This window comes from Pelodiscus sinensis, chromosome 1 (genome assembly GCF_052426305.1).
Source record: "Pelodiscus sinensis isolate ZL-2025 chromosome 1, ASM5242630v1, whole genome shotgun sequence".
In the NCBI taxonomy this organism is placed as follows: Eukaryota; Metazoa; Chordata; order Testudines; family Trionychidae; genus Pelodiscus; species Pelodiscus sinensis.
In genome coordinates, this window is record NC_143052.1 from 5197974 (window position 1) to 5222833 (window position 24860).

General features: G+C 50.6%; 2 protein-coding genes across 3 annotated transcripts in view; one reads left to right on the forward strand and one right to left on the reverse strand.

Moving 5' to 3' along the window:
• Positions 1–366: 366 nt before the first annotated feature.
• On the reverse strand, positions 367–24605 carry ANKRD16 (ankyrin repeat domain 16). Of its 2 annotated transcripts, none has more exons than XM_075925157.2 (8): positions 24483–24605; positions 22234–22588; positions 16952–17172; positions 11960–12002; positions 10630–10738; positions 7406–7567; positions 2471–2549; positions 367–592 (listed from the first exon to the last, which is right to left on the reverse strand). In XM_075925157.2, the coding sequence occupies exons 2-8, from the start codon at positions 22569–22571 to the stop codon at positions 432–434; spliced, it is 1113 nt and encodes a 370-aa protein (XP_075781272.2). In that variant the 5' UTR covers positions 22572–22588; positions 24483–24605; the 3' UTR covers positions 367–431. The 2 variants fall into 2 exon arrangements, with proteins under 2 accessions (XP_075781272.2, XP_006120377.3); XM_006120315.5 differs by lacking the exon at positions 24483–24605 and adding an exon at positions 23086–23665 and having other exon boundaries at positions 369–592.
• FBH1 (F-box DNA helicase 1) overlaps positions 24591–24860 on the forward strand; it is a 51664-nt gene continuing 51394 nt past the window's right edge. The window contains exon 1 of the mRNA XM_075925131.2: positions 24591–24729. The gene's annotated coding sequence lies outside the window, so the exon portion shown is untranslated. The remainder of the gene's footprint in view (positions 24730–24860) is intronic.

The following is a 24860-nucleotide window of genomic DNA, read 5'->3' on the forward strand; positions in this document are numbered from 1 at the left end:
GGACCTAACCTCCATGAATCCATCTAGCTCTTTTTTGAACCCCGTTAAAGTCCCATACCAGGAGTGGGGAACCTTTTTTGGATCTGGGCCGCTGACCCACAGAAAAAAACAGTTGGGGGCTGCACACAAGTGAGAAGCAACAAAAAAAAACCCCAAGAAAAAAAAACAATCCCCCCCAAAGCTCCAACCCAAACCTGCACTGACGTGGCCCCTGAAAGGCACACCCCATATTCCCCACCTAGACATCTCTAGGAATTGGGGGGGGGGGGGCAGGCTAGTAGCTTTTGTGTGCTCCAGCTTCGTGGAGGGAGAGAGAGAGAGTGTGTGTGTGGGGGGGGGAGGGGGATTTGGCCCTTTGTTCATACTTATACCTAGTGCACAACACAAAACAGTGATTTGGAAAACAAACGTTTATTCTCTCCTCCGCGGGCTCATGCAGGAACATTGATCCCCTCGAAAAGCTGTAGGACGCCGGGTTTCTTGGCAAGCTGCCGGGCAAACGTTCCCGTGTCGTCTGGCGAGTCCTGCAATCCAGCCTGCAGGAGAATCCCTACGCAGGCCGCGTGCTGGCCCGCACAGGCCATGTGCAGGGCTGTGAGGAGACAGGAGGTTGACAAGGCAATGAAACCTGCACACTGGGATGCGTATTTCACAGGCGACGCAAATGCCAGACACCCAGCCAAAGGAGAAAACTGAGCCTAGGGGAACAATGACCGCACCTCCTTTTCCAGTTATTGCATGCCCTCAGGCCCTACAATCTGCAGCGGTGGGCCTGGAAACATCCCACTGCATCCATGCAGACAACGGGGGATATGTCTATGCTTCCACCCTCTTTCGAGAGAGGGATGCCAATGAAGACATTCGAAATTGCAAATGAAGCCAGGATTTAAATATCCCGTGCTTCATTTGCATATTCACGTTATAGCGCTATTTCGAAATAACACACTGTTAAGACGTGGTTATTTCGAGAGAAATCCCTTCTCTCGAAATAACCGGTAAACCTCATTGTATGAGGAATAAGGGTTATTTCAAGAGAAGGGTTTTCTCTCAAAATAACCGCGTCTTAACAGCGTCTGTTATTTCGAAATAGCGCCATAACACGAATATGCAAATGAAGCACGGGATATTTAAATCCCAGCTTCATTTGCAATTTCGAATGTCTTCATTGGCATCCCTCTCTCGAAGGAGGGTGCAAGTGTAGACATACCCAGGAAGATTAAATAAGATTGTTTCGGTTTGTTTTGCGCTGCAAGGAGTGGCCATGTTGAAAGAAAGCACCATCCACTGAATCCCTGTGCATGGTCTCTGGGAAGAAGGACAATCCAAGACCCTTCACATCGATAGCTGCCACTTTAATAGGAGATGGGCCCCAACAAAGTAGAGAATCCGGCCCTGCGAGCCTTGAAGAGGAAAGGAGATTGGTACTGTGTGTGCGGCTAGGCCGTGTAATGGTCTCCATGGAAACCACGGAGTACAAAGGGTCAGATCCGCAGTGGGTGTACGCTGATGTCTAGCAGCTCCATTGGCTTCAGTGGAGCTATGCCGCTGTAGGATTTGTTGCTGCTCTGACACACAGTCCCTAATCGTACAATGCACCTTGTGTCAGTCTCGGTGACTAGGTTAGCACCGGCGGTTGTGCCAGGAGGCAGTTCTGGCTGCACTGAGTCTGGACCACTAGCGTGGCCCGTCCGCCTGCCTCCTTTCTCAGCCCAATCCTGCCAAGAGCAGGATGCCTGGCAGCTTCCATTCGCTCTGAAATCAACCGGGAATCGAGGCCGTTCGGTCTCGTGCAAGAGACGCTCTGCACCACACAGCTCTCTGTACAGGCGGATTCACCACAGACACCCGCAGCACTCTGCCCCTCGCACACATGGCTGAGGCAGTGTGGGACGGAGGGCCAAACGAAGCTGGCAGGTGCCCGTACGAACACAGTAGGATGCAGAGGGCGGGGATGAGCCAGAGTTGCTGACTCGAGGGGGTGGAGATAAAAATGCTGCTGGCCAGGTGCCCTGTACCACTTGTCCTGGAAGAGGTGAGAGTATCGGAGCCTGAGCTCACCTGATCGATAGCGCAGACTGGGAGAAAAAGAGAGTCCGTGGGTGGGAGAGAGAGAGAGATTGACTAGCTGGCTGGCTGATGAGGACTCTGAAAACAAGTATTTATACCACCCCAATCCCTCGGGAGAACCCAGAAGGTGCCCATTTTGGCCGCGTTGAAACCATGTAATGGCTAGAAGCGCTAATCCGAAGGGGGGTTCATTTATTATCGTGCACAGATGGCCTGGCCAACTCAGTGCAATTCCTGCGGTGACTCACTGCGCCTCCAAATCCCATTTTCAAGTCACGCCTCTAGCACTGGCTGCAAATGAGGCACTGAATGCCGTGCTGCCATCGTGCCAGGCACGTGCGACCTGCAAAAGTGCCCACCGCAGAACTCAGACTCTAGAAACTGCCACCACCGGCCAACCTACCAGATCGACTCCGCCCCTCCGTTGCCTGCAGATCAGCGCCGAGGGACAACAGCGTCTGGATGGTCCGTGTGTGGCCTTCCTGCATTGTTAAGCACAAACACACGTCTTGCACGATTGGTAAGCAGAACCGGCCCTTGAAATCTGTCATTCATGGTCCTAATAGACCCTACCGGAGTGGGACTAGAAACAGTCCTCTGGAAAGCAACGTTTGCAGGAACCCTGTACGTGATCCATAAGCCCCACCATAAGCAAACTGGAGAACCTTTGAGAGCTACAGAAACGGATGCAGATTCTCTGGTCCAGCCAAGAAGCAGAGAGGTGGGAGCTGCGATTTCCTGATTCTAGGGCCAACCAGGCTCTGCCTCAGCTCCTGGTATATCTTAGAACAGCAGTACCTGGCTGCCAATATCCCCCAAGGGCTATTTCAGCAAAGCCCAGCAGTGTTCCTGCTACACTGTCTCTTCCCCAGCAATGCCTCCCTCACAGGTACAGAGCTCTTAGACGGCTCTAGGCCACACAGCAATTCCCCAATGCAGGCAAACCCTCTACTAGCCATATAAGCGACATTCGCTGCCCCGTGTGCTGCTCCAGGCATTGGTCACTGATCAGCACTTCTGGGTGCCCTTTGTAATCGCCTTGGATGCCCACGACAGCTCTTTGGCCCTCACAGCGGTAAGCAAAATTGCAGGGGATAAGAACGTAAGAGTGGCCGTACTGGGTCAGACCAAAGGTCCATCTAGCCCAGTGTCCTGTCTGCTGACAGTGGCCAATGCCAGGTGCCCCAGAGGGAGGAAACACAACAGGGAATCCTCACGTAAACAACCCCAGGGTTGTTGCTACACTTGAAAGGCAAAAGTGCTGTGGAGAGCACGGGGCCAGTGGAGCAGTCCCCCGCTGGCCCCGTGCTCCTCACGGCGTTTCAAAGTGGCAGCGCCATGTGGAACCTGGGATCAGCTGGGACACCTGCCCCCGGGCTCCATGCGGCATTGCCACTTTGAAACGCCACGTGCAGCCTGGGGACACCCCAGCTGGCCCCAGGCTGCACATGGTGTTTCAAAACAGCAGCGCTTTGAAGTACTCACTCATCTTCCCCCTTCTCGCTGCCTCTTTCTGATAGAGGCATCAAGGGAGAGCGGGAAGGGACTAGTCGACTCGCACGCCGACTATCCGATACGCATTTGCTTATCGGATAGCCGACTAGTCGTTCACATCCCTATTGAGCAGCAGTGGAAGATCCTTTTTCAGATGCTGAAGCCTGAAATCCTCAGCCTAACCAGTGAAGAGATACTGTGTGGGCAGCTTTCCCCATACTCCCTGCGAATGAACCTCCACTCTGACCCGCGGGACACCACTCTGGGGTGAAAGGAGAACGTTTTGACCCTCATCCTCTCAGCTGATACTGCCAACATGCAGGCCCATTCCTGCTAACTGTGCAGGTGGGGTTTTTGTTGTGGATTCCTATCTCCTGGGCCGCCCCAGACACATCGGTAACGACGGCCAGCATGCAGGTAGGCCAGTGGCCTAGCAGAACCGAGTTGCTGCCGCCACATAAGGAATCTAGAGTCTGGTCTTTTAAGCGTATCCCTTCTTCACCAAACTAGATGAGGAAAAACACTCAGTCCCCAGAGGGAAGGGAATGGCGCTTTCCAGCCATACCTTCCGCTCCATTCTGGGAATGCACCACTCCGAATAGAGGGATGTCATAGAATCATAGAATACTAGAATTGGAAGGGATCTTGAGAGGTCATCGAGCACCATTTAACCATCCCTGACAGGTATCTGTCCTCTCAAGGTAGAATCATAGAACACTAGAACTGGAAGGGACCTCGAGAGCCATCAAGTCCCGTCCCCTGCCCTCATGGCAGGACCAAGCACCGTCTCAGTCATCCCTGACAGGTGTCTGTCCAACCTGCTCTTAAATACCTCCAGAGATGGAGACTCCACAACCTCCCTGGGCAATTTATTCCAGTGTTTCACCACCCTGACAGTTAGGAAGTTTTTCCTGATGTCCAACCTAAACCACCCTTGCTGCAGGTTAAGCCCCTTGCTTCTTGTCCCATCCTCAGAGGCCAAGGAGAACGATTTTGTCACTAAGATGCACAGCCTCTGACATGGAGACGGTTCTGAGATCCAAACGGGAGAGAGTTGAGGTTGGGCCATGCTCTGCATTTACAGCAATGCTGAATCCTGGAAGATCCTCCTGCAAAACATGCCAGGTTCCTGGAGCCTCTTGGGCCACCATCCTGTGATTCAATAGAGATCAGCTGGCAGGAGAGGTGGAATTCGAAGGCTCCAGGACTGCTCAGAGGATTTTCCCCACTGTTGCTCTATTGCCAGGATAGCTCTGCTCCCAAGGATGCTTGTTAGCATGTTAGTGCCTGTAAGGTGTCAGCTGATCTTGCCTTTCCTCTCCCGCCACGACTCAGATCAAAGAATTAAGGCCATGGATACATGATGGGGACCACAGCGACAGAGCCCCCAAGCTGAGAGGCAGCCTGCAGCGCCAGAATGGGCTTTTCCATCACTGGAGGAACACTACCTCCCCATGCAGCTAGCGATACGGCAGCATTCCTCCGTTGACCTCGCTGAGTTGACACTGGGGGTGGGGGAGAGAAGGGTGGTCAGCGTGGCAGAGCTACAATGCACTCAGGGGTATGGATTTTTCACACCTTTTAGTGTCAGAGCTGTCAATTGAAATGTGACCTGTAGGCCATGCCTGAATGTTATGGCTTTTATCCTCTGCTGGCCAATCAGCCGGAGGATCCCTGATTTACAGTTAACAATAGAAACGGTGGCAGCTGATGATTTGTTAAACAGATGCAGGTTCATTAGGAAACTGTATTTTCTCCCATGCTGGAAATCTGGTCTGATTACTACAGAAGTCTGGGATTGCCACTAGTGGGGGTGTATTTTAGACCAGAGACCTATGTCTTTTTAAAAGCGTCTAACCAATCTGGATTTGCTATCTATTTGCATTAGCTCTTACAGCCCTGGCATTTTCCAAAGGATTACTCTGCTATTTGTCAAATCTTACAAGAACACAGAGATTGCCTCAGTGACGTGGACTAATGATCTATCGAGTCCTGGATCTTCTCTCTGGCTGTAGGCAATTATGGATGCTTCAGAGGAAAATTTAACCCTCCCTTTTCCTCCTAAATAATGCATCTGATTCGGCTGCGTCTTCCTCACCCTAGCTAATTATGCTTTGTTCTGCAGCATGAATGTGAATCACCCTCATTTGTATCTCCTCTCCCTCTTTTCACAGCACAAAAGCATTACCGTATGCACACAGTGGCAATAAAAATCATCAGCCAGCAGATGGTTTAGCTACAACAGCCTTAGCAGCAAATTGAGTTGAAAGCATAATTTAATTGTAGTGTATTTATACATGCAACCCCCACCCCTCAAAAATATACGGCACATTGCAAGTGACACTGATCCTCAGAAAGGAACAAGCCCTATCAAATCTTTTGCCAGTCAGACTGCGGAGCTATTTGCCACAGCAGAGCTGCTATCTCTTCCAAAGCACATTTATACCCCCCCCAACGCATTAGAAAATACAGCCAAGAGGGCTTTTGACCCCGTTTCTCAGTGAAGGAGGTGGCTAAGCTGGGAGAAAAGCCTCCTTTGTGGGAGCCAGCCTGCCACAAACGGGACGGGAGAGGGGATAATGTTGCCTGCTGTCTTGGTAAGTGCCATTGAGGCTTTTGTAAAAGGAGGATCAAGCGTGTTTCTTAAACTTTTTAAGACTGAGGAACACCAAACAATATTCTTTTTATGAAGAACACCAAGGATTTTTTTGTTGAGAAAAAAAAAGGAGGGGGGGAGGGAGTTATTGACAAAAAAAGAAAAAAAATGTGCCTGCCCCTTTAAGGGCGGCCATTTTGAACTCTGTTGTTCGCCAAGGCACAGCCATGTGCCACAAAACACACTTTAAGAAACTGCTCTAGACAGTGCCCTCAGTGCTGCATGTCATTGTTCCCCAGGCGGCGCTCCGCCGGGCAGGGCTGTACCTCTTTGAGGGGTTAGAAAGTGCCTGGCCCATCCTGCAGGCTGCTGCAAACACCCATGAGAATACAGGGGCTGCGGCCGGTCAGCCTCCAGGAGAGATTTCAGATGACAGCTTCCGGGCTCCTGAGCAGAATACACTGGAGAAGCAGCCAAGCCACCCCTATTAGTACAATATGGCCCCGGCCCTTCTGTGTTCTGCCAGCACTGCTGGTTGATGCAGGGGAGAGGGAAGAGACGACATTCATCCATCACCTGGCCCTCTTCCCCCTTTCCGTCCCCGAGGGGCACAGGGGTGTAGTAGGCACCAGCAGACACGATATTCCTTTATTGGAATTCAAGGCAGCCAATGAGAGTGTGGGAAGCTCCTTGTACCTCTCGGACCTTGCCCGTCTGCATAGGATCTGGCCAGAATGCAGCCCGACCTATTAGCAAAAAAGGCCTCCTGGCTCCCCGCTGCATTGGTTGGCACAGCCGGGCGCCGTGCTACACTCTCATATTGCTACTTGGTACTAACTTGCGGGTGGCAGGGCTGACCCATCACCTGCTCGGCCCCAAACTGCTAGGGAGGCAGGAAGAGGAGGAGGAGGAAATTGGAGTGGGCAAACTGTGAGCTGCTGACTCAGCCTGAGACCAAGGGGAGCCTCAAGAAAAACACACGTGCCTTAAACCAGCCTTACTGACTCCTGTACCTACCCCTCACAATAGCTCCCTTCAGCTGGCAGGCCTCAGTCCAGATCCCCCGCAAGACACCAGGCAACTCCTACGGCGTGTGCAGATCAACACCTGCATAAGGCACACGTGGAACCATTCTGCTAGGAACTACCAGTCTTCAGGTCAAAGACCCCCTGGCCCCCCCCACCAACCCTCGTATGGCACATCAGCTCGCAGCCGCGTTGCACCACGAGCCGCGGGGAGGAGACAGACCTTGGCGGCATAATGCAGTGCTGTGAGCTGGGTTGCCGTTGCTCTCTCATTGACATCGACGCCGAGGTCACAGACAAGGAACCGGATGGCTGCGTCCTGGGCCGTGACTGCTGCCCGGTGCAAAGGCTGGGCCCCTACCGCGTCCACAGCTGTGCAACAGGCCTAGCGGGGGGAAGGAAAGAAAGAACCAGGACGAGGTTTGCCAAATGGTCACGAACGGTTGTCAACTTGTGTACAAACGATGCGTCTGTCCGTTGCCATGACAATGATACAAACACGCAATTTTTTACTCATCTGTCAACAAAATGACTTGCCCCAGCCAGCAGGATTATGTAATGCTGGTAGCAAACCCCTGCGTGTACAGTTACATCCGCTCATTTACCAAGCTTTTAAGATGATGAGCAAAGACTTCTGGGCCCAGTTCTCTCCTCTGCACTGGTGTAAATCAGGAGAAACGTCCCTGGCATCAGTGAAGCTACACCAGTATAAACCAGTCTCTCCAGATGCACGTGACACAGAATTCTAGCGACAATAAGATCGTAACATTTCGATGAACAGCTGGCACACCAATGGAATCTGGTTCCAGCACGTAAAGGGATGCGGTCAAGTCAAATTTGGATTTGAACATTTGTTTGCACAACGGGCGCCAATTCTCATTTGGGCCTTCAGGCACTACCATAATGTGTTATCTTGGGTGAGTCCATCCGTCTGTCTGAGAGTCCGTCCGTCTGTCTGTGAGTCTGTTTGTTCAAGAAGTCCTCCTAAACGATAAGAGCAGCTTCCTCTTACCCTAACTGAAAGCAAGGTCAGGGTTCGGTTGTGCCAGGAAAATGGGGTGTGCCTGGAATTGGATTGTTTTCCATAGCATGGAATGGGAGGGGGGCTGACTGGAGGGACAGTTATACAGCAGTGACCACTGCGTGGCCGCCATAGAATCATAGAATGCTAGGGCTGGAAGAGATCTCAGGAGGTCATCAAATCCAGCCCCTTGCTCACAGCTGGATCAACCCCTGGGCGGGAAGAGACCTCAGGAGGTCATCGAATCCAGCCCCCAGCCCAAAGCAGGACCTACCCCAACTCAATCATCCCAGCCAGGGCTTTGTCAAGCCGGGACTTAAAAATCTCTAGGGATGGAGATTCCACCCCCTCCCTAGGCAACCCATCCCAGGGCTTCCCCATCCTCCTAGGGAAATAGTTTTTCCTAATATCCAACCTACACCTCCCCCACTGCATCTTAAGACCATTCCGCCTTGTTCTGCCATCTGCCACCACTGAGAACAGCCTCTCCCTATCCTCTTTGGAACCTTATAGTACGTCTTGTGACAATACGTATATTTCTCTTAAAACCCCAACTTCTGGAGTCATGTGACTAGCTATGAACAGCTGTCATTGATAACACACGGATGTTTTTAGCTTTGATGGCTGCACAGAAACTTTTGAAGCCCAGGAGGCAAATAAAAGGAATGCAAAATGCCTCCAAGCCAGGATGTGGGCAGTTTGGCCCAGTGGCTGGAGCAGCAGCAGTCAGACCTGGTGACGGGAGCAGTGGTAGTCAAGAACCAGACTTCAGCATCAAGGAGCAGAGCAGAGCTGGCACAGGAGTTGCCCCTGCTGGGAGGCATACCTGGGGTTAAGAGCTCATCTGTCGGTTCCTCCAGCTAATTGGGCTGTGTGGCTAATTAGGTGATTCTGTTGCAAGGCCTCTGTTGCTCATCAGGGAGGCGGAGCTAGCTGATCCCAGGCTCAGCTGCAAACCCCAATTCCTGATTGGGATTCCTAAGCCAATCTCCTGGTTTTGAGGGGCTGATTTTTGATTTTCGAAAGTATGAAGCTGGTTGTAACTTTCGAACCCCCCACCCACCCACCTATTAGTGTTTCCATCCAAACTTGCAGGGCCGAGAGAGCCCACGAGGACCAGAAATGAAACTATCTAGAAAGTGAACAATCTCTTCCCAGCGTCCATGCCATGAGAAACGGAAAACATAAACATAAAACAAAAACAGTGAGAAATAAACTAGATGTTTTAATGTTCTTTGAAGGGTTTATAGTCTAAGTTGACGATGGTACATGAGCAATGAAGTGCTTGCTATTTTAAATATACGATTGGATCTAACAGCAGCCCTACGATCATTTTAGAAGGGAATCAGAGGTAAGAAATACTGAGAGGAACAGCTGTAATAGGACGGGAAAGGTCACTTCCCGCACAGCCAGCCTGCTATGGAAATCTACTGGCCCTCAGGTTGTCACTCACAACTGTCAGAAGAAACTCTGCAGAAGTGGTGTCAGCACTGGCTAGAGAACCAGGAGTGCCAGGGTTTTACTCTTGGCTTGGACACCAACTCCTACGGTAACTTTGGGCAAGTCAGTCCCTTTACAAGCTCTGTGCCTTAGTTTCCCTGTAGGGACACTACTTACATTTCTGGGCATGTATTAGGGTCAGTCACCTAGCTGGTATCTAAAAGTTATTTACTTATTCCCACACTATAGGAACTAGGGGTCACCAAATGAAATGAATAGGCAGCAGATTTAAAACAAACAAAAGGAAATTTGTCTTCACTCAGCGCACAGTCAACCTGTGGAACTCCTTGCCAGAGGATGTTGTGAAGGCTAGGACTTTAACGGGGTTCAAAAAAGAGCTAGATAGATTCATGGAGGTTAGGTCCATCAATGACTATTAGCCAGGATGGGTAGGAATGGTGTCCCTAGCCTCTGTTTCTCTGGAGGTGGGTAACAGGGAGGGATCACGTGAGGATTACCGGTTATGATCCCTCTCTCTGGGGCATCTGGCATTGGCCACAGGACACTGGGCTAGATGGACCGTTGGTCTGACCCAGTGTGGCCGCTCTTACGTTCTTATCTATAGCAATCCTTTTGAAGAGGAAAAGCTGTAAGGCTCACACTCACGAAGGTCCTCAGGCAGCTACCTCCCATTGAATCTTGGGAGATCTGGGCCGACGTGTTGAATGCATGAAGGCCTCGCACGAGTAGCCCCACTGAGCCAACGACAGCTTAGGAGTCACGGGCACTCATTCCGGTCTTTAGTGGAACCACCACCATTAACCACCCCACTCACTTTGTACTCAGGCCCGTTAATTTAGGGACAGCTTGCCTGAGTCAAGTCCTCAAGACCAGGCCCCCCATGAGCTAGAAACATGCCCTTTGCTGGGGGGCAGTCTGGGTCCAGCACATGGAGGAAAAGCAATGTCGCTCTCTTGACACCATACCTTATGCTTTTCTAGAAGCAGCCGCGCTATGTCAATGTGCCCATTCTGCACCGCATCCATAAAGGGAGTCACTCCGCATTTGTCCCTGCTGTCGGGTTCATACTGGCACCTTGGAAAGATCACAAAGCATGTGCTTGAGAAAAGACGGGGCCAGACGCCCTGGTGGCTTCTGGCTGCTTTATGATGTTGGACCTGTGCGTAGAACCTAGAGTGGCCCAGTGAATTTGATGGGAAGGATTTTGAGGGTGGGGAGGCATTCCAGCTGAAACGATCACACGCCCCTCTCTCTTTCACCTGCTTTGTACTGCGTGCCAGCATGTGTGTTTAGAGTGATCCTGGTTCTCTGGGCCAGGGAGCTGTGATCTGTTTAGTCCCACTACCGCTGGGTGAATTTCTCCCCCAGATATCGGAGGGGCAGCAGGGATATGCACCACAAGTTTCCAAACAGAACTTTGGCGGGAGATTAGCAGCGCAGAGGCCCTGGGGCAAATTACTCCCTTATTACACAGTGTACAAAGACAGCGCTACATACATCATATTCTTGCGAGCGAAATCCCAAGGGCTTGCCTTGGGAGCGAATGGGAATTCGACCTGGGTAAAGACAGAGTCCGAACTGAGAATCTAGCCCAAGGACAACACACTGGATCAAATCCACGCCGTGCCAGTTGTAAGCCAGGGTTCAGTGGCGCTGGGAGGAGCGTGAAGTTTGCTACTGGGGAGGCTGGGGATGGGGCCAGCTATCACCTCCCTTCTTTCAAGGGCAGCTTCAACAACGCTGCTCAGGAAGGACTAGGCACGGACTCATTCGATGCAGATTCCCAGCAGCCTCTGCTGCCAGGATGCCACAGAGCCCCAGGCAGAAACACATCGAGAGAGGGGGTGGTGCTTTCATCTCAGGGTGAAACCCTGCATCCTAGCACAGTGAGGCTCACGGGTGCAGGCAAATGCACTAGCTGGGCGCAGTCAAGCCCAGAGGAATCACATCAGGGATAAACTAGGCCCATGTGCTCTCTCCTTGCTGTAAGGGCCCAGCCCACGGAAGGTAACTGGAGAGATTCAGCAAAGAATAAAAGCCCTGTTATGTAACCAGGGCCTATGTCACAGTGAATGCTGAGGCGAGCCTGAAATCACCATAATCGGCTGTGAAAAGTGAGAGGAAACTGATAGGTTCTCCAGACAGCTGGGATTTCTAAATGGCACCAAGGTTCTTTGAGGCTTAGTCACACAAGCTGTGTGCTGTAAATGAAAGGCGGGGAGGGAAGGGAGAAGGAGCCTGCGTAGGGGGGGTGGTTACATTTCATACAAAAATTAGAACAGGAAGCCTGCTTACCGCTCAAGAAGGGTTTTCACTACGTCAAAACAGCCGTGCATTGCTGTGAGAGAGAGAGAGAGAGAGAGAGAGGAAGTGGATGGTAATTTATGTTTTCATGTTTCCTCCCACCTACAAAGGAAAAGCAATTGGGTCTGCGCCCCTTTGGGCTTATCGGCGATGTAGAAAGAGGCCTTGATTTGTAATGAAAACCTTTTCCCGTTGGTTATTTTTTACTTTGGACATATCAGGAATATCCAGTCTTCTCTCTCTCCTCTCAGGACCCCCCAGACAAACAAGCGCAAGAGGTGGAGTGGAAGCTTTGCTTGTCCTGAAGCTGTGTGTGTTTTGAATCTTAACAGATTTTTAATCCCCCTTTGTTAGGCCTTGTTAAGGAGAAGCAGCACAGAAAAAAAAAAAGAGTTTTAAGCAATCTGAAAAATATTCACTCTCAATTGCTCAGGTTTGGCTTCCTTGATCATTCAGCTGCGCCTGTTTGGTGCCATACAGTGCACTGAGCATTGGGAGCGGAGAACAGACATGTTAGGAACACGCACTTAGCAGATCTGCAGTCATCCACAGAGTCTCCTGGGGGATGGAGGAACCCCAGGGTAAAAAGCATCTGAATTGCAAATGTCAGATCCGCTCTGGCCTTCTTGATACGTGATATTGTAGCAACATGGGGGAGGAGCCCTGTTTTTTCCTTTAATTGCAAGCCACCTTCGTGTAACAAAACCAAACTCATGGCTGCTGCTATCAGGCTATTTACGCATTTGGATTAAGGATTTAGACAACCCAGGAAATGTTTTGCTCCCACAGCCAATCACAGAGCTGCAGCAGAAGAAGGGCTCTGGGCATATGTTGCACACAGGCGATAGGCTCAGCTTTAATCGCAGCATCGCCAACCTCAAGAGATCACAAATCATGAATCAGACCCTCCCCCCAAAAAATCACAAAATGGAAAAAAACAAGCTGGTTCGGTTTTTAGTCTGTTTCCAAGCAAGTGAGACAATTTCTGCGTGAAAACATCTGGGTGGTGTCTCCCATTCACATCCATGTCTCAGGGCACCTACTGGGTGCCAAATAGGAATCCACCTCACACAAATAGGAGGCGGGTTGGGGCAGCAACAAGAAACGCAGCCGTGGGGACACCCAAGCATGTGTTAAGCAGCATCTATGGGGCCCTGCTTCTCTGGGGGGACTCTGAGCCCCTCTCTGCCCCTCCCCACATGTGAGCTGAAATCAAGAGGGGACAGATCATCCCATTTCCCCCTGCTGCCTCCAGCAGCAAAGAGGCTGGGCTCACATTCCCCCCACTGCTGCCGCTTCTAGGGTAAAGGGAGGTCAGAGCAGTGTAGGGAGTATGGGGAGGAAAGGAAGAGAGTCAGAGCCATACAACAGGAGATGTGGGGGCTTCAGCTCTGCCTCCTTCCCAACCTCCGCACGCCCCATTTCTGTCCTCCATTCAAAACACACCCCCACAGGGCTGGGACCCGGTGGGGAGCAGGGAACCCGCAAGCTCGGTGCTTGGAGCAGGTGTGCGGAGCTGGGAACAGGTGTACTCTGTGCGTGACACTACACAGCACTGAGAGCTGGTTGAGAGCGGCAAACAGGCCTCCGACACAGCACTGAGACTGGGATAAGGCGCTGTTGTTACAGGCTGAATTCATTTCCTTCAGCTGACCCCTTTTCTTGAGGTGAAGGGCTGTTTCACACCTGAGCCTGTTCTGATGCTGCAGACGGACGTGCGCACTCGTTCCCCATGCTCCCGGCCTAGATCCACCTTTCTATTCCCCTGCCTCCAGTGGGTACCTGCCCTCTCGACAGCCCCACCATCTACCCACCTCCCCACGCCCCGCCAAGTTCACCAGGGGCCTGGAGTGGCAAGGAGAAGAGTGATGGTCACCCTGTTGTGCCTTGTGGGCGTCAAGAGCTTTTCGTTCAGCTGCATTCAAGCCTCGGGCAGGCAGGAAATGCAGAGTTCAACTGAAGCAGACGTACACGTCAGAAACCTAGGAAAGTACAGAGACGCCACCCCCACCAGCAACCTGAGCTCTGCCTGCCCTTTTGGAGCGGTGACCCAGTACTCCCGTAGCACATCCTCGCGTGTTCTCCTCCCTGGCACTGCAGCACACCTGGAACAGAGCATGGGAGCACTGCAGGACATGGCCTGGCTAACCCTTTCTCTTCGCTTTGGCAACACGCAGGTGTCGATAAGGCATCGCACACTGGGGCCGCCTACACTCCGACTCTCGGCCCCCTCCCCAGGAACCACCCCCGACTTGGCAAACATTATAGTCCCTTCACGCTTGTCTTGGGGATTCCTTTTGAGACACGGCCTGCATTCACCTCTCCTAAGCTCCACAGGCCACCGGCTGACAGCCCCCATGGCAAGAAGATCCCACACACGGCTACTGGCGCTGCCTACAGAGCTCGGACCTTTTCTCAGATTTCAGACCAGCTCTGTCAAGCTAGTCTGACTGGTCCCTCCGCCATCCAGCACCCTCACGCAGCGGAGGCCACCGAAGCACGTGCACACTAAACACAGGAATGCAATCCTTTGGAAGGCAACACAATGATGGCACATCCTCTTAGGCCTTTCTTGTAGTCACTGATGTAGACTCATATATGGTAGGGCCAGGAGGGACTATTCACTAGTCTGACCTCGTACAGGTGTCTGAGAATGCCATACCGTTACAGGCGGCCCTCGACTTACAACCGCCCAACTTACTACCCCCCACATTTACGATCATTTTTTTCATGCGAGATAGCTCCTAAAAACCTCTAATTCACATCCGCAGCTCATATTTATGACAGTGTACGATGCAGACTCCACGCCTCATCCCAAACCAGGAAACACACAAGGTCAGGCAGACTCGCCGGTCTGCAGCTGCTGCTTGAACTATGCGCGTCTCTGCCACATCAATCTTCACTTTTTAGTTATTTTTGTGCATTATTTGAACTATTTAGTTTAGTTTTCCTCCATTTCCATAGGCCATTTGGATATTTTTAGGATATGAAATGGGTTTCCAGGAACAGAACCACCATTTATAACATTGCACCTATGGGAAATAAGGGTTCGACTTGACTTACGACGGTTCTCCAGGAACCAATTAGGTCCTAAGTGCAGGGGTTGCCTGTAGTGCAGTGTTGAACCTAATCCCTTGTGTTTGACTCTAGCATCTCCCAGAAAGACTTGTCTTGAAGACTCCAAGGCTACGTCTACACTGGCGGCTTCTTGCGCAAGGACATCTTGAGCAAGGGTTCTTGTGCAAGAAGCCTTACGCAAGAAAAAGTCCACGCTGCCATGTGTGAGCTGTGCTTTTGGGCAAGAGCATCCATGGCAGTGTGGACGCTCTCTTGCACAAGAAAGCTCTGATGGCCATTTTAGCCATAGGGCTTTCTTGCGCAAGAAACCCCTGCCGAGCGTCCACACTGCCCTCTTGCACAAGAGCCCCTGCACAAGAGGGCTTACACCTGTGAAAAAAGAGGGTAGCTCTTGCGCAAGAAGCCCTCTCTTACCACGCCGGACTGTAAATCTCCTTCCGCAAGAGAAAGTGGGCAGTGTGGACACTCTGCGGATTCTTGCGCAAGAACCCGCCAGTGTAGACATAGCCCAAGAGATGGTGAGCCCCCCACTTCCCTTGGCTGTTTGTTAAGTTTTGTGCTCTCCTTATGGACCCGTTACCAGGGGCTCCTGAGGGTGAGAGTTAAGGCTGTGTGGTGAGGGCTGAGGTGAACCATAATTGTGGTTTTCAGTGGTTTGAATGCAGATGAACTCAATGTTCTGGAAGGGCACAAGGCACAGTCAGGCAGGAGCACCCACAAGGAAAAAAAATAGTGAGTGCTCTGCATCCACCAGTGACTGGCTCTTCCCCCACCCCACGATCAGTTGTTCAGCAGTGGGCAGGAGGTGCTGGGGGGAGGAGATGGAGCGAGGGCAGGGCATGCTTGGGGAAGGGGGCATAAAGAGGTGGGGCAAGGTGGAATGGGAGTGGGGTCTGGGGCAAAGCAGGGGGGCCAAGCATCCCCCCAGGGAAATGAAAGTTGGCCCCATGCCTCAAAGTACTAGTGTGAGGCATGGTAAGCTTTGTCCCCACGCACAGATCGTTAGACTGCGGCACAAGGCTGCTACGGGACACCAAGTGAGCAAGGAGCAGAACCTAAATTTGGAAACTCGGTCATCGCTCCGATTACTACACCCCACTCCTACCATGCACGTGGTTCGTGCTATTTAAATATACAGCATACTTTGCACGGGTGTAAAAGGGCTACGTAGCATGCGAGGCAGTGGAGAGTCAGCTTTGCGCGCTATCCCAGTATGCTCCCAACCTCGTCACAGCCCCTACACCCGTGTTTCTTAAACTGTGTTCTGCAGCACACGGCAATCGGAGGTGTGCTGCGGAGAACAACACAGTTCAAAATGGCCACCCTTAAAGGGGCAGGCGACCTTTTTTTATTTCCTCAATAACTTTCCCCCGACCTCTTTTTTTTGCTCAACAAAAAATCCTTGGTGTTCCTCATTAAAAAAAATATCGTTTGGTGTTCCTCGGTCTTAAAAAATTTAAGGAACACTGCCCTACACCCAGCCCAGATTATTAATAGTACATCAGAGCAGCCATTTGGGGGACAGAGCAAAGGTCCCTCTAGCCCAGTGTCCTGTCTGCCGACCGTGGCCAATGCCAGGTGTCCCAGGAGGAATGAACAGAATAGGGAATCATCCAGTGATTCCTCCCCTGTCTCCCATTCCCAGCTTCTGACTAACAGAGGCTAGGGACACTATTCCTGCCCATCCTGGCTAGTAGTCACATTGATGGACCTAACCGCCATGAATTTATCTAGTTCTTTCTTGAACCCCGTTGCAGTTGCTGTTCACACCCCCTAGCAGGAATACGTTATCAGCCTTCGCACAGGCACAGACCAAAACTGCAAGTGATAAAAATGAGAGCCTTATGCTCTTCTCCTCCCCAATGACACAAGCACTCCTGGGGCCATGGGACGTAGGGTCCATACCTGCCGTGTGCAGAGGCGTTCTCTTTATCTTGCTTTCTGTCTTCCAGCTGCTCGGCGACACGGTCAGCAAGTACTGGATGATCTGAGGGTCGCCCTCTCGACTTGCGATGTGGAAGGAATTCCAGCCGTCCTTGTTCCGTAACAACGGGTTGGCGCCACGCTGGATGAGCTCTTTAATCACCTCCACGTTTTTCCTGGTGCAAGCCATCATGAGAGGAGTCCTAGAACAGAGAAGGGAGAATGAACACACTGTTCTCATGACACCACCAACGGCTTCACCGCCAGCCCTTTAATATCCAGGCGCCATTGCTGTGACAACTGGGTTTGAAGCAAGATTGAAGGTTAACTGTGGCCAAAGAGGGTTCTAGCTCAGCGTGTGGGTGCAGGACACTCACCAGGATTCTTTAGCTATACCTTGTTTAATTGTTTCCCTGGAATTTGCCTGTGGCATGTAACAGTCTAGTCTCTTAAGGGCTGCAGGACTTTGATCTCATTTTGGTTGTTGGGTTTAGTGTGTGGGGGCTGGGTGGCGTTGGTGGCCTGTGACCTACAGGTGGGCAGCTCGGCTGATCTAGTGCTTCCTTCTGACTTGTGACTATGACAGTTTGGCCAATCGGGGTGGACTAAGACCTCATGAGCGTGGTGCATGTTATCATCTTGCCCTCCTGCAGTTGGCCCACAGACAAGACAGACGACCTATTAAAGCCACCACGAGCTAAGGAACTGCTCCGTTAGTCCGAAGGATCAAGGTCTTTTGGGGGCAAAAATCCTGGATTCTACTCCCAGTGCTATATATGGCCGATGACGGACATGCCTGTATAGAGGCACTGTATGGACTCGTCTACGATTTTAGAGCACCATTTTCTCACAGTTAGTTTGCTCACTGCATCCTGGCTGGCTGGACCATTTGGGCCCAAGTACATTTAAACCAGTTTAAGCGTGACCATTAAAACTTATTATTCTGCTGTAATAAACAGAGAAAGAGCCCAAGGTCTAACACTGGAAAGTCTTTTCATCACAAACAACCAATTTTATGTATACATCAGCAATAACAAAGCACTCTTGTTCGGCACTAAAATAAGAGGGAAAAGAAAGGCAGTGTGTACTTGGGATTTTGTTCTGTTTTAGCTATGGCCAGTCAGATGAATACTTTTTACCCCCTGAACTCCTGTTCCCTGCATCAGCGTCCACAGTTGTGACAGTAGATACAAAAATCACAAATTGGACACACCTCTTCTCCAAGTTAATATTCACTAGCCTCACAGTGAGATACTCATTCAGGGCAATCAGAATACGTGTGATGCATTGTACACTATTTTTTACAACGATAAAGACTGTTCTCGTTGCATTGGGAAGTGAGAACTTGATAAGACTATGGATCAGGGATGTAAAATCCCGTTTAACCTTACGTTTAACCAGTTAACCACTTACACGGGGGTGGGCAGGTGGCTATTCGGTGGCTATATGGTTAACTGGCTGATGAAGCAGCTGATCCGCCAGTTAACCGTAATCAGTAAGCATCGCCCGGGGAGGGCGATGCTTATTGGTTAACCAATTAACCATTCACATCCCTACTGTGAATTGCATTGGCATCTTCCTAAGGCCTTGAGGACTACCCCCCAACTGGTACGTGTGAACCCTCCACCTGAGAATCTTAGCTTGCTTCATCAGCATTAATGACAGCAGAGAAGTAAAGGATTGCTATTCTCATTGTACAGCTGGGTTACAGACACAGTGTGACTTGCTGAAAGCCACAACTAGTCAGTGGCAGTCAGGAATAGAACTCATATTCTGACACCCAGTCTGAGGTCCTAACCACAAGAATCTCCTTTTATAAGTAGATAAAATAAATGCACGCAACTGTAGGGATATCTGATTTGGTGGTATGTCCTAAATAAACGCACACAATTGCAGTAACATCTGATTTGCTGGTATGTCCCAAATAAACACACACAACTGTAGTAATATCTGATTTGCTAGTATGTCCTATTTTTTAAAGTAACGGCAATAAAAAAACCTACATATGATCAGTTACGGCTTTACCCACGCTCCCCCTCCCTAGGCTGTCTCCATCATGTTTCCAGCCCCAGACTAACTCTTCCTCCCCCCATGTACTTCCTTTGTTCCAAACCTCCTTCCCTCCCCCCAGTCAGAACCCGTCAGGGTAGTGTCTAGCCCTCCTGCTGGGCCGTGCTCACAGCCAGTAGGAGACAGCCCAAGCCTAGCGACCAGCAAGATGCCCCACTGCATCACATCCCCATGCCATGGTCCACATTTGTCTATCAGGACACAGTTGGTCTCCGCTTGACTAGCATCTGATTCTTGCACTCACTTATGCACATGCTCAACTTTACAATGAGTAATCCCATAGAGTTCAATGGCACTATTGACATGCCAGCATGCCTAGTGATTACAGATTTGCAGTCTCTAGTATTTCTGGTTGGTTATTTTTGGGTAGTCTAGTGTGGTCTAAACAGATCAGAACACAATGTCCCTGGTCCCCAGTAGTTTAAAACCTAAACTAATCCTCCGCTGCACTAACATGTCTCTAGCCAAACAGCAGCACGAGTGCCAAAGGTGCCAACCATACCAGCCAGCACAACATTTTAATATCACAGTCTAGTTGGGATCATTTAAACACCAACAGGATGAGGAACTGACAAGTCTCAGCATCTCTCCACTGAAGCTTTGTCTACACTAGTACTTTTGTTAGACTGGGATGTGAAAAAACCACACCTCTGACCAATGTAAGTTTCACCACCAAAAGTGGACAGTATATTGGCTGGAAAGGTTCTCCAGCTGACACAGTTTAAACTGGTGTTTGGGGATGCTTTAATTATGCTGGCAGGACAGCTGCTACATTGACTGTTTGGTTAGCATAGCTATGTCATTAGGGATGTGGTTTTCCCCACACCCATGACCAACACACCTATGCTGGTTTAAGTTTTAAGAGTACACTAAGTCTCGTGTTTTCAACTGGGACCGGGGGGGTGAATGGATATATACATTTCTGTTAAGGGTGGAACTTTTTCCCAGCCCCCAATTTTTCTCCTGCATTGCACGAATAGTATACTTGAGCTCAGAGAGTTTAGTAATAGGATAAACAAATAAAGTGAAATGAATACTGGATCTCACTTTTAGGAACTACCTGCATTTATCTTTTTACCACACTAACCTGATCCTGGCAACGATTTAACAATTTAACTGCTCATGTAAATAGGACAAAAACTCTTTGACATTTACAAAAAGCATGATGGATTCTCCAGTAGGCAGAGATCTAATCTTCTTTGCTAAATGATGCCCAGGATATATAAGGCCACAGATTGATAGGCATCTTCAAACCCAATGCAACTTCATTCCAGGGCCGGGACTGAGCAAACAAGTATGGAGAGGCCTGCAAATCTGCAGATATCCGCTTTATATCTGTGGCTAGCCACAAATTATTTCCACAGATATAGACGTGGAATAGGTATGTAACCAGTTAACCAGTAAGTATCACCTTGACTGGGTGATGCTTACCAGTAACCAGTTAATGGGCAGCCCAGCTTGGCTGGAGCAGTCTCTCAGCAGATGCAGACAGGAGGGTCTGCTCCCGCCTGGCTGGGGCCACTGTGCCGCGGGCTGGGGCGCTTCGGTCCAGCTGAACTAGAGCAGCTTCCTCCTGCGACACATCAGGCCTGACCGGAGCAGCTCCCCACCCATGGTGCGGTGGACTCAGCCAAGCAGCCCCCACCCACAGCGGGCGTAGAGCAGCCCCCCATCCATGGCACAGTGGGCCTTTCCCGAGAAGCCCTCCACTTGCAGCAGGCTCAGCCATAGACTCGTTCCAGCCTGGTCAGGCTTTCTCTGCCCATAGGATCCTGGGTAAGCAGTCAACTGGTTAAACACAGTGGCTGTGTCTAGACTGGCCAGTTTTTCTGGAAAATCAGCCGCTTTTCCAGAAAAACTTGCCAGCTGTCTACACTGGCCGCTTGAATTTCCGCAAAAGCACTGACTTCCTACTGTAAGAAATCAGTGCTTCTTGTGGAAATATTATGCTGCTCCTGTTCGGGCAAAAGTCCTTTTGCATGTGTAGACAGCTCAGCTTTGTTTTCCGCAAAAAAGCCCTGATCGTGAAAATGGCGATCGGGGCTTTTTTGCGGAAAAGCGCATCTAGATTGGCACGGATGCTTTTCCACAAAAGTGCTTTTGTGGAAAAGCGTCCACGCCAATCTAGACGCTCTGTTCCAAAAATGCTTTTAACGGAAAACTTTTCCGTTAAAAGCATTTCTGGAAAATCATGCCAGTATAGATGTAGCCAGTGTTTAACTGGTTATCTGATTAAGCAGAATTTTGCATCCCTCGTGTGGAGGTGGATACCAATTTTGTATCTGCACAGGGCTCTACAAGTATGCACTGTTGCTTTTGGAGTTCTTACAAATGAAAGATGCTATGGGACTATAAGATATCAATGTAGCTGCATTTATTGTATGAGACAAGTATCGCACGTATTGTGTCAATGTCAACAATCCTTAACTGACTAATGATTTATAATTATAACAATTAGGTCAGTACCTCCTATTCATGCTCTAATGTCAACATTACATATTAGCTGAGAACTCCAGGGTGCCTTATGTGATGGAAATCTTTTCCCTCCACTACTTTGGTGAATAATACAGCTTCAGGCCCTTGCCATATAATTTTACACTGATGCAGCAATTTTCATCTGAGAATATCATTATTTGTATTATCAGGTCCCCATTCTGCTAACCATTGTAACTGTTTTCCACATATCAATTAATTAAGGCTCATTATTAGCTGCCCATGAATTTCTCATTCCCTCTGCCTTTTAGTTTCAGCGCTCATTAGATTTTAAAGGCAAGAAAACCAGCACAATTTTACAGGGGTCATTCAGTGAGTTAGTGGGAGATCTGGATTAGACCTTGACCTATGTGCTAACTCGACAATTCTTCCTCCCAAACACATTTCAAAAACTAGCGAGATCCTACAGTGAATCATAGAATCATAGGACTGGAAGGGACCTCGAGAGGTCATCGAGTCCAGCCCCCCGCCCTCAAGGCAGGACCAAGCTCCGTCTACACCATCCCTGACAGATGTCTATCTAATCTGTTCTTAAATATCTCCAGAGAGGGAGATTCCACCACCTCCCTTGGCAATTTATTCCAATATTTGACCACCCTGACAGTTAGGAATTTTTTCCTAATGTCCAATCTAAACCTCCCTTGCTGCACTTTAAGCCCATTACTCCTTGTCCTGTCCTCAGAAACATGCCTGTGACCTACCAGTCTGCCTTTTTCAAGCAGTCTATCCTTGCACCTTTATCCAATAGATACAACACGCAGTCCCTGTGACCCATGGAAGCTGCTTCATGGAGGGGCCTTTTGTAGTCATTATTAACCATCTCAATGTCCATTTCCAAGGCTTCTACTAAATGGACCAGAATGTTCAGGTGACCGTGCCTGGCTGCATAGTGAAGTACAGTGTCGGCAGATTTCCCATAGTGTTTCCGCCTCACTTCCTTGCTCGTTTCTTCGTCTTTCTGCAACTCCTCTAGGAAAAGGTTTAGCCTGCCTTCTTGAATCAGCCTGAGAAGTTGTTTCTGATTTTCTGCTTCTGCCATGGAGAAATGTGCGGCTCCTAAGACATTCAAAAACAGCAACAAGAAGGTTTGAGACAGGGAGATTTCAGAATAAAATGACTGATGAGATTTTAAACGCTACTTGGAAAATCTATGATAATAAAAACAGCCTTAATATAAAATCCAAAACACGGGTTTCTCCCACCAAATGAATCAAAGCTGTCAAGTGTCTGATATCTGGCATCACAGGGTTAAAATGTTCACAAGAAAACTCAGACGTGTATGCTTGCGAGCCAGTGGATGTGCAGTGTCATAAAAAAGCTTTTAGGAATAAAAATACTTCCCCCTCCCATAACTGAAAACACAGTAAATAAAAAACATCAGTATTGGATCTTATGCATAAAGACAGCAATTATTATTTAATACCCGGATTTTCAACAGTCAGCCATAACATTATCCTGTTACCAAAGGTAAAAAAAAGGTTGTGGGGTCAGCTACACAAAGTGAAAAAGACCCCAGCTACTCATGTGTCACATTAACATGATTAAAAGCTCACATCAGATACACCAGCGTCCACTGAAGGCTGCTGGAGCGGCTGCTGCAGGGGCGTGCAGCACTGAATTCCTTCCCCTAACACTGGCTGTGTTCTTTTGGACAAATAGCGTTTGCCCTGACACTTTATTTTAGGAGCACTGTGCTTGCTGCTTCCAGGCAGGGCTATTGGAACAGAGCTGCTTCCCTATCTCAGATGGATGATTTAAATCTGCCTTAGCAAATGGATCAGATTAGGCAAGTGGGTGGAGATGAAACTGGCAGGGGGCCATATGCACATGTCCCATCTTGGCAGGGGGATCATATCCATATGTCCCATTTTGGCAGGGGGCCATATTCACGTCTCATTTTGGCAGGGGGACCATATCCATAGGTCCCATCTTGGCAGGGGGCCATATCTACATATCTCATTTTGGCAGGGGGACCATATCCATATCCATCTTGGCAAGGGGCCATATTCACGTCTCATTTTGGCAGGGGGACCATATCTACATGTCCCATTTTGGCAGGGGGGCATATCCATAGGTCCCATTTTGGCAGGGGGCCATATCTACATGTCCCATCTTGGCAGGGGGGCATATCCATAGGTCCCATCTTGGCAGGGGGCCATATCTATATGTCTCATTTTGGCAGGGGGATCATATCCATATGTCCCATTTTGGCAGGGGGCCATATCCACATGTCCCATCTTGGCAGGGGGCCATATCCACAGGTCCCATCTTGGCAGGGGGATCATATCCATATGTCCCATTTTGGCAGGGGGCCATATCCATATGTCCCATCTTGGCAGGGGGCCATATCTATATGTCTCATTTTGGCAGGGGGATCATATCCATATGTCCCATTTTGGCAGGGGGCCATATCCACAGGTCCCATCTTGGCAGGGGCCCATATCCATAGGTCCCATCTTGGCAGAGGGCCCATATCCATAGGCCCCATCTTGCCAGGGGCTTTTTTAAGGCATGTTCTGGTGGTACCGACCCCCCCCCCCAAAGGAGGCATTTATCCCGTCTGCTCTTGCCAGCTAATGAAGTTGCCAAGCGCAAACAGGACAAAGCCTCCTTTTGGGAAAAGAAGGGGGGGGGGGTATGGGAGAAAGCGGCGTGAAGGGAGGGGCCAGCCCCTTGTAGGGGAGAGGCGGGGGGGGGGGGGGCTCCAGTCCCAGCGACTGGCAACAGCACTGGGCAGGGGGGGGGGGGGGGGGGGGGTCCCATTTTCTCTTTGGCACCGGGGCCCGCTGCAGCCCCTAACGCAAGTCCCCGCCCGGCTGGGGGCTGGGGCAAGTCCCTCGGCTCATCGCCTCCTGCAGCGGTGAGAGCGGGGCCCCCGCCTGGGGCGGGCCCCCCGAGGGCATCGCCATGGTAACGCTGCCCCCCGCCCGCCTTGACCCCGCCCACACACCGCGGCGTGACGTCACATCCCGCGGGGACGCCCAGCGTGGCCCGGCGTAGGGGGAGAGTGGACAGCGGGCGGAGGAAGTAAACAAACTCCGGGAACGTTTTCGCTCGTCCCTCGGGGCCGACGTGGCCCCGCCCCTCCCGGAGCCACGGCAGGGCTGGTTGGGCGGCGCCGAGCCCGCGCGCTCTCTGATTGGCGGGCGGCCGAGTCAGTCAGCGGCAGGGGCGGGCTCCCAGGAAGTCCGAGCGGGGTACGTGGGCAGGAGGTCGGAGTCGGGACGCGGCGCTGCCCCCGCAGGCCCCGAACGGCGGCGGGACCAGAGTGAGGCGCCTTGGGGGGCGGGGCCAGGGCCTGTGGGGATCCGCATTGGGGGCGGGGCTA

Bases quoted from the DNA above. Each gene is read 5' to 3' on its own strand.
- ANKRD16 (XM_075925157.2), bottom strand. From the start codon at position 22,571: ATGGCAGAAGCAGAAAATCAGAAACAACTTCTCAGGCTGATTCAAGAA. The intron at 7,568-10,629 runs GTATGGTGTCAA...TCCCCCCGCTAG, and splicing joins TGCTTCTAGAAAAGCATAAG to GCCTGTTGCACAGCTGTGGA. The intron at 593-2,470 runs GTAGGTTGGCCG...GTCTCCTCACAG, and splicing joins GGAGGGGCGGAGTCGATCTG to CCCTGCACATGGCCTGTGCG.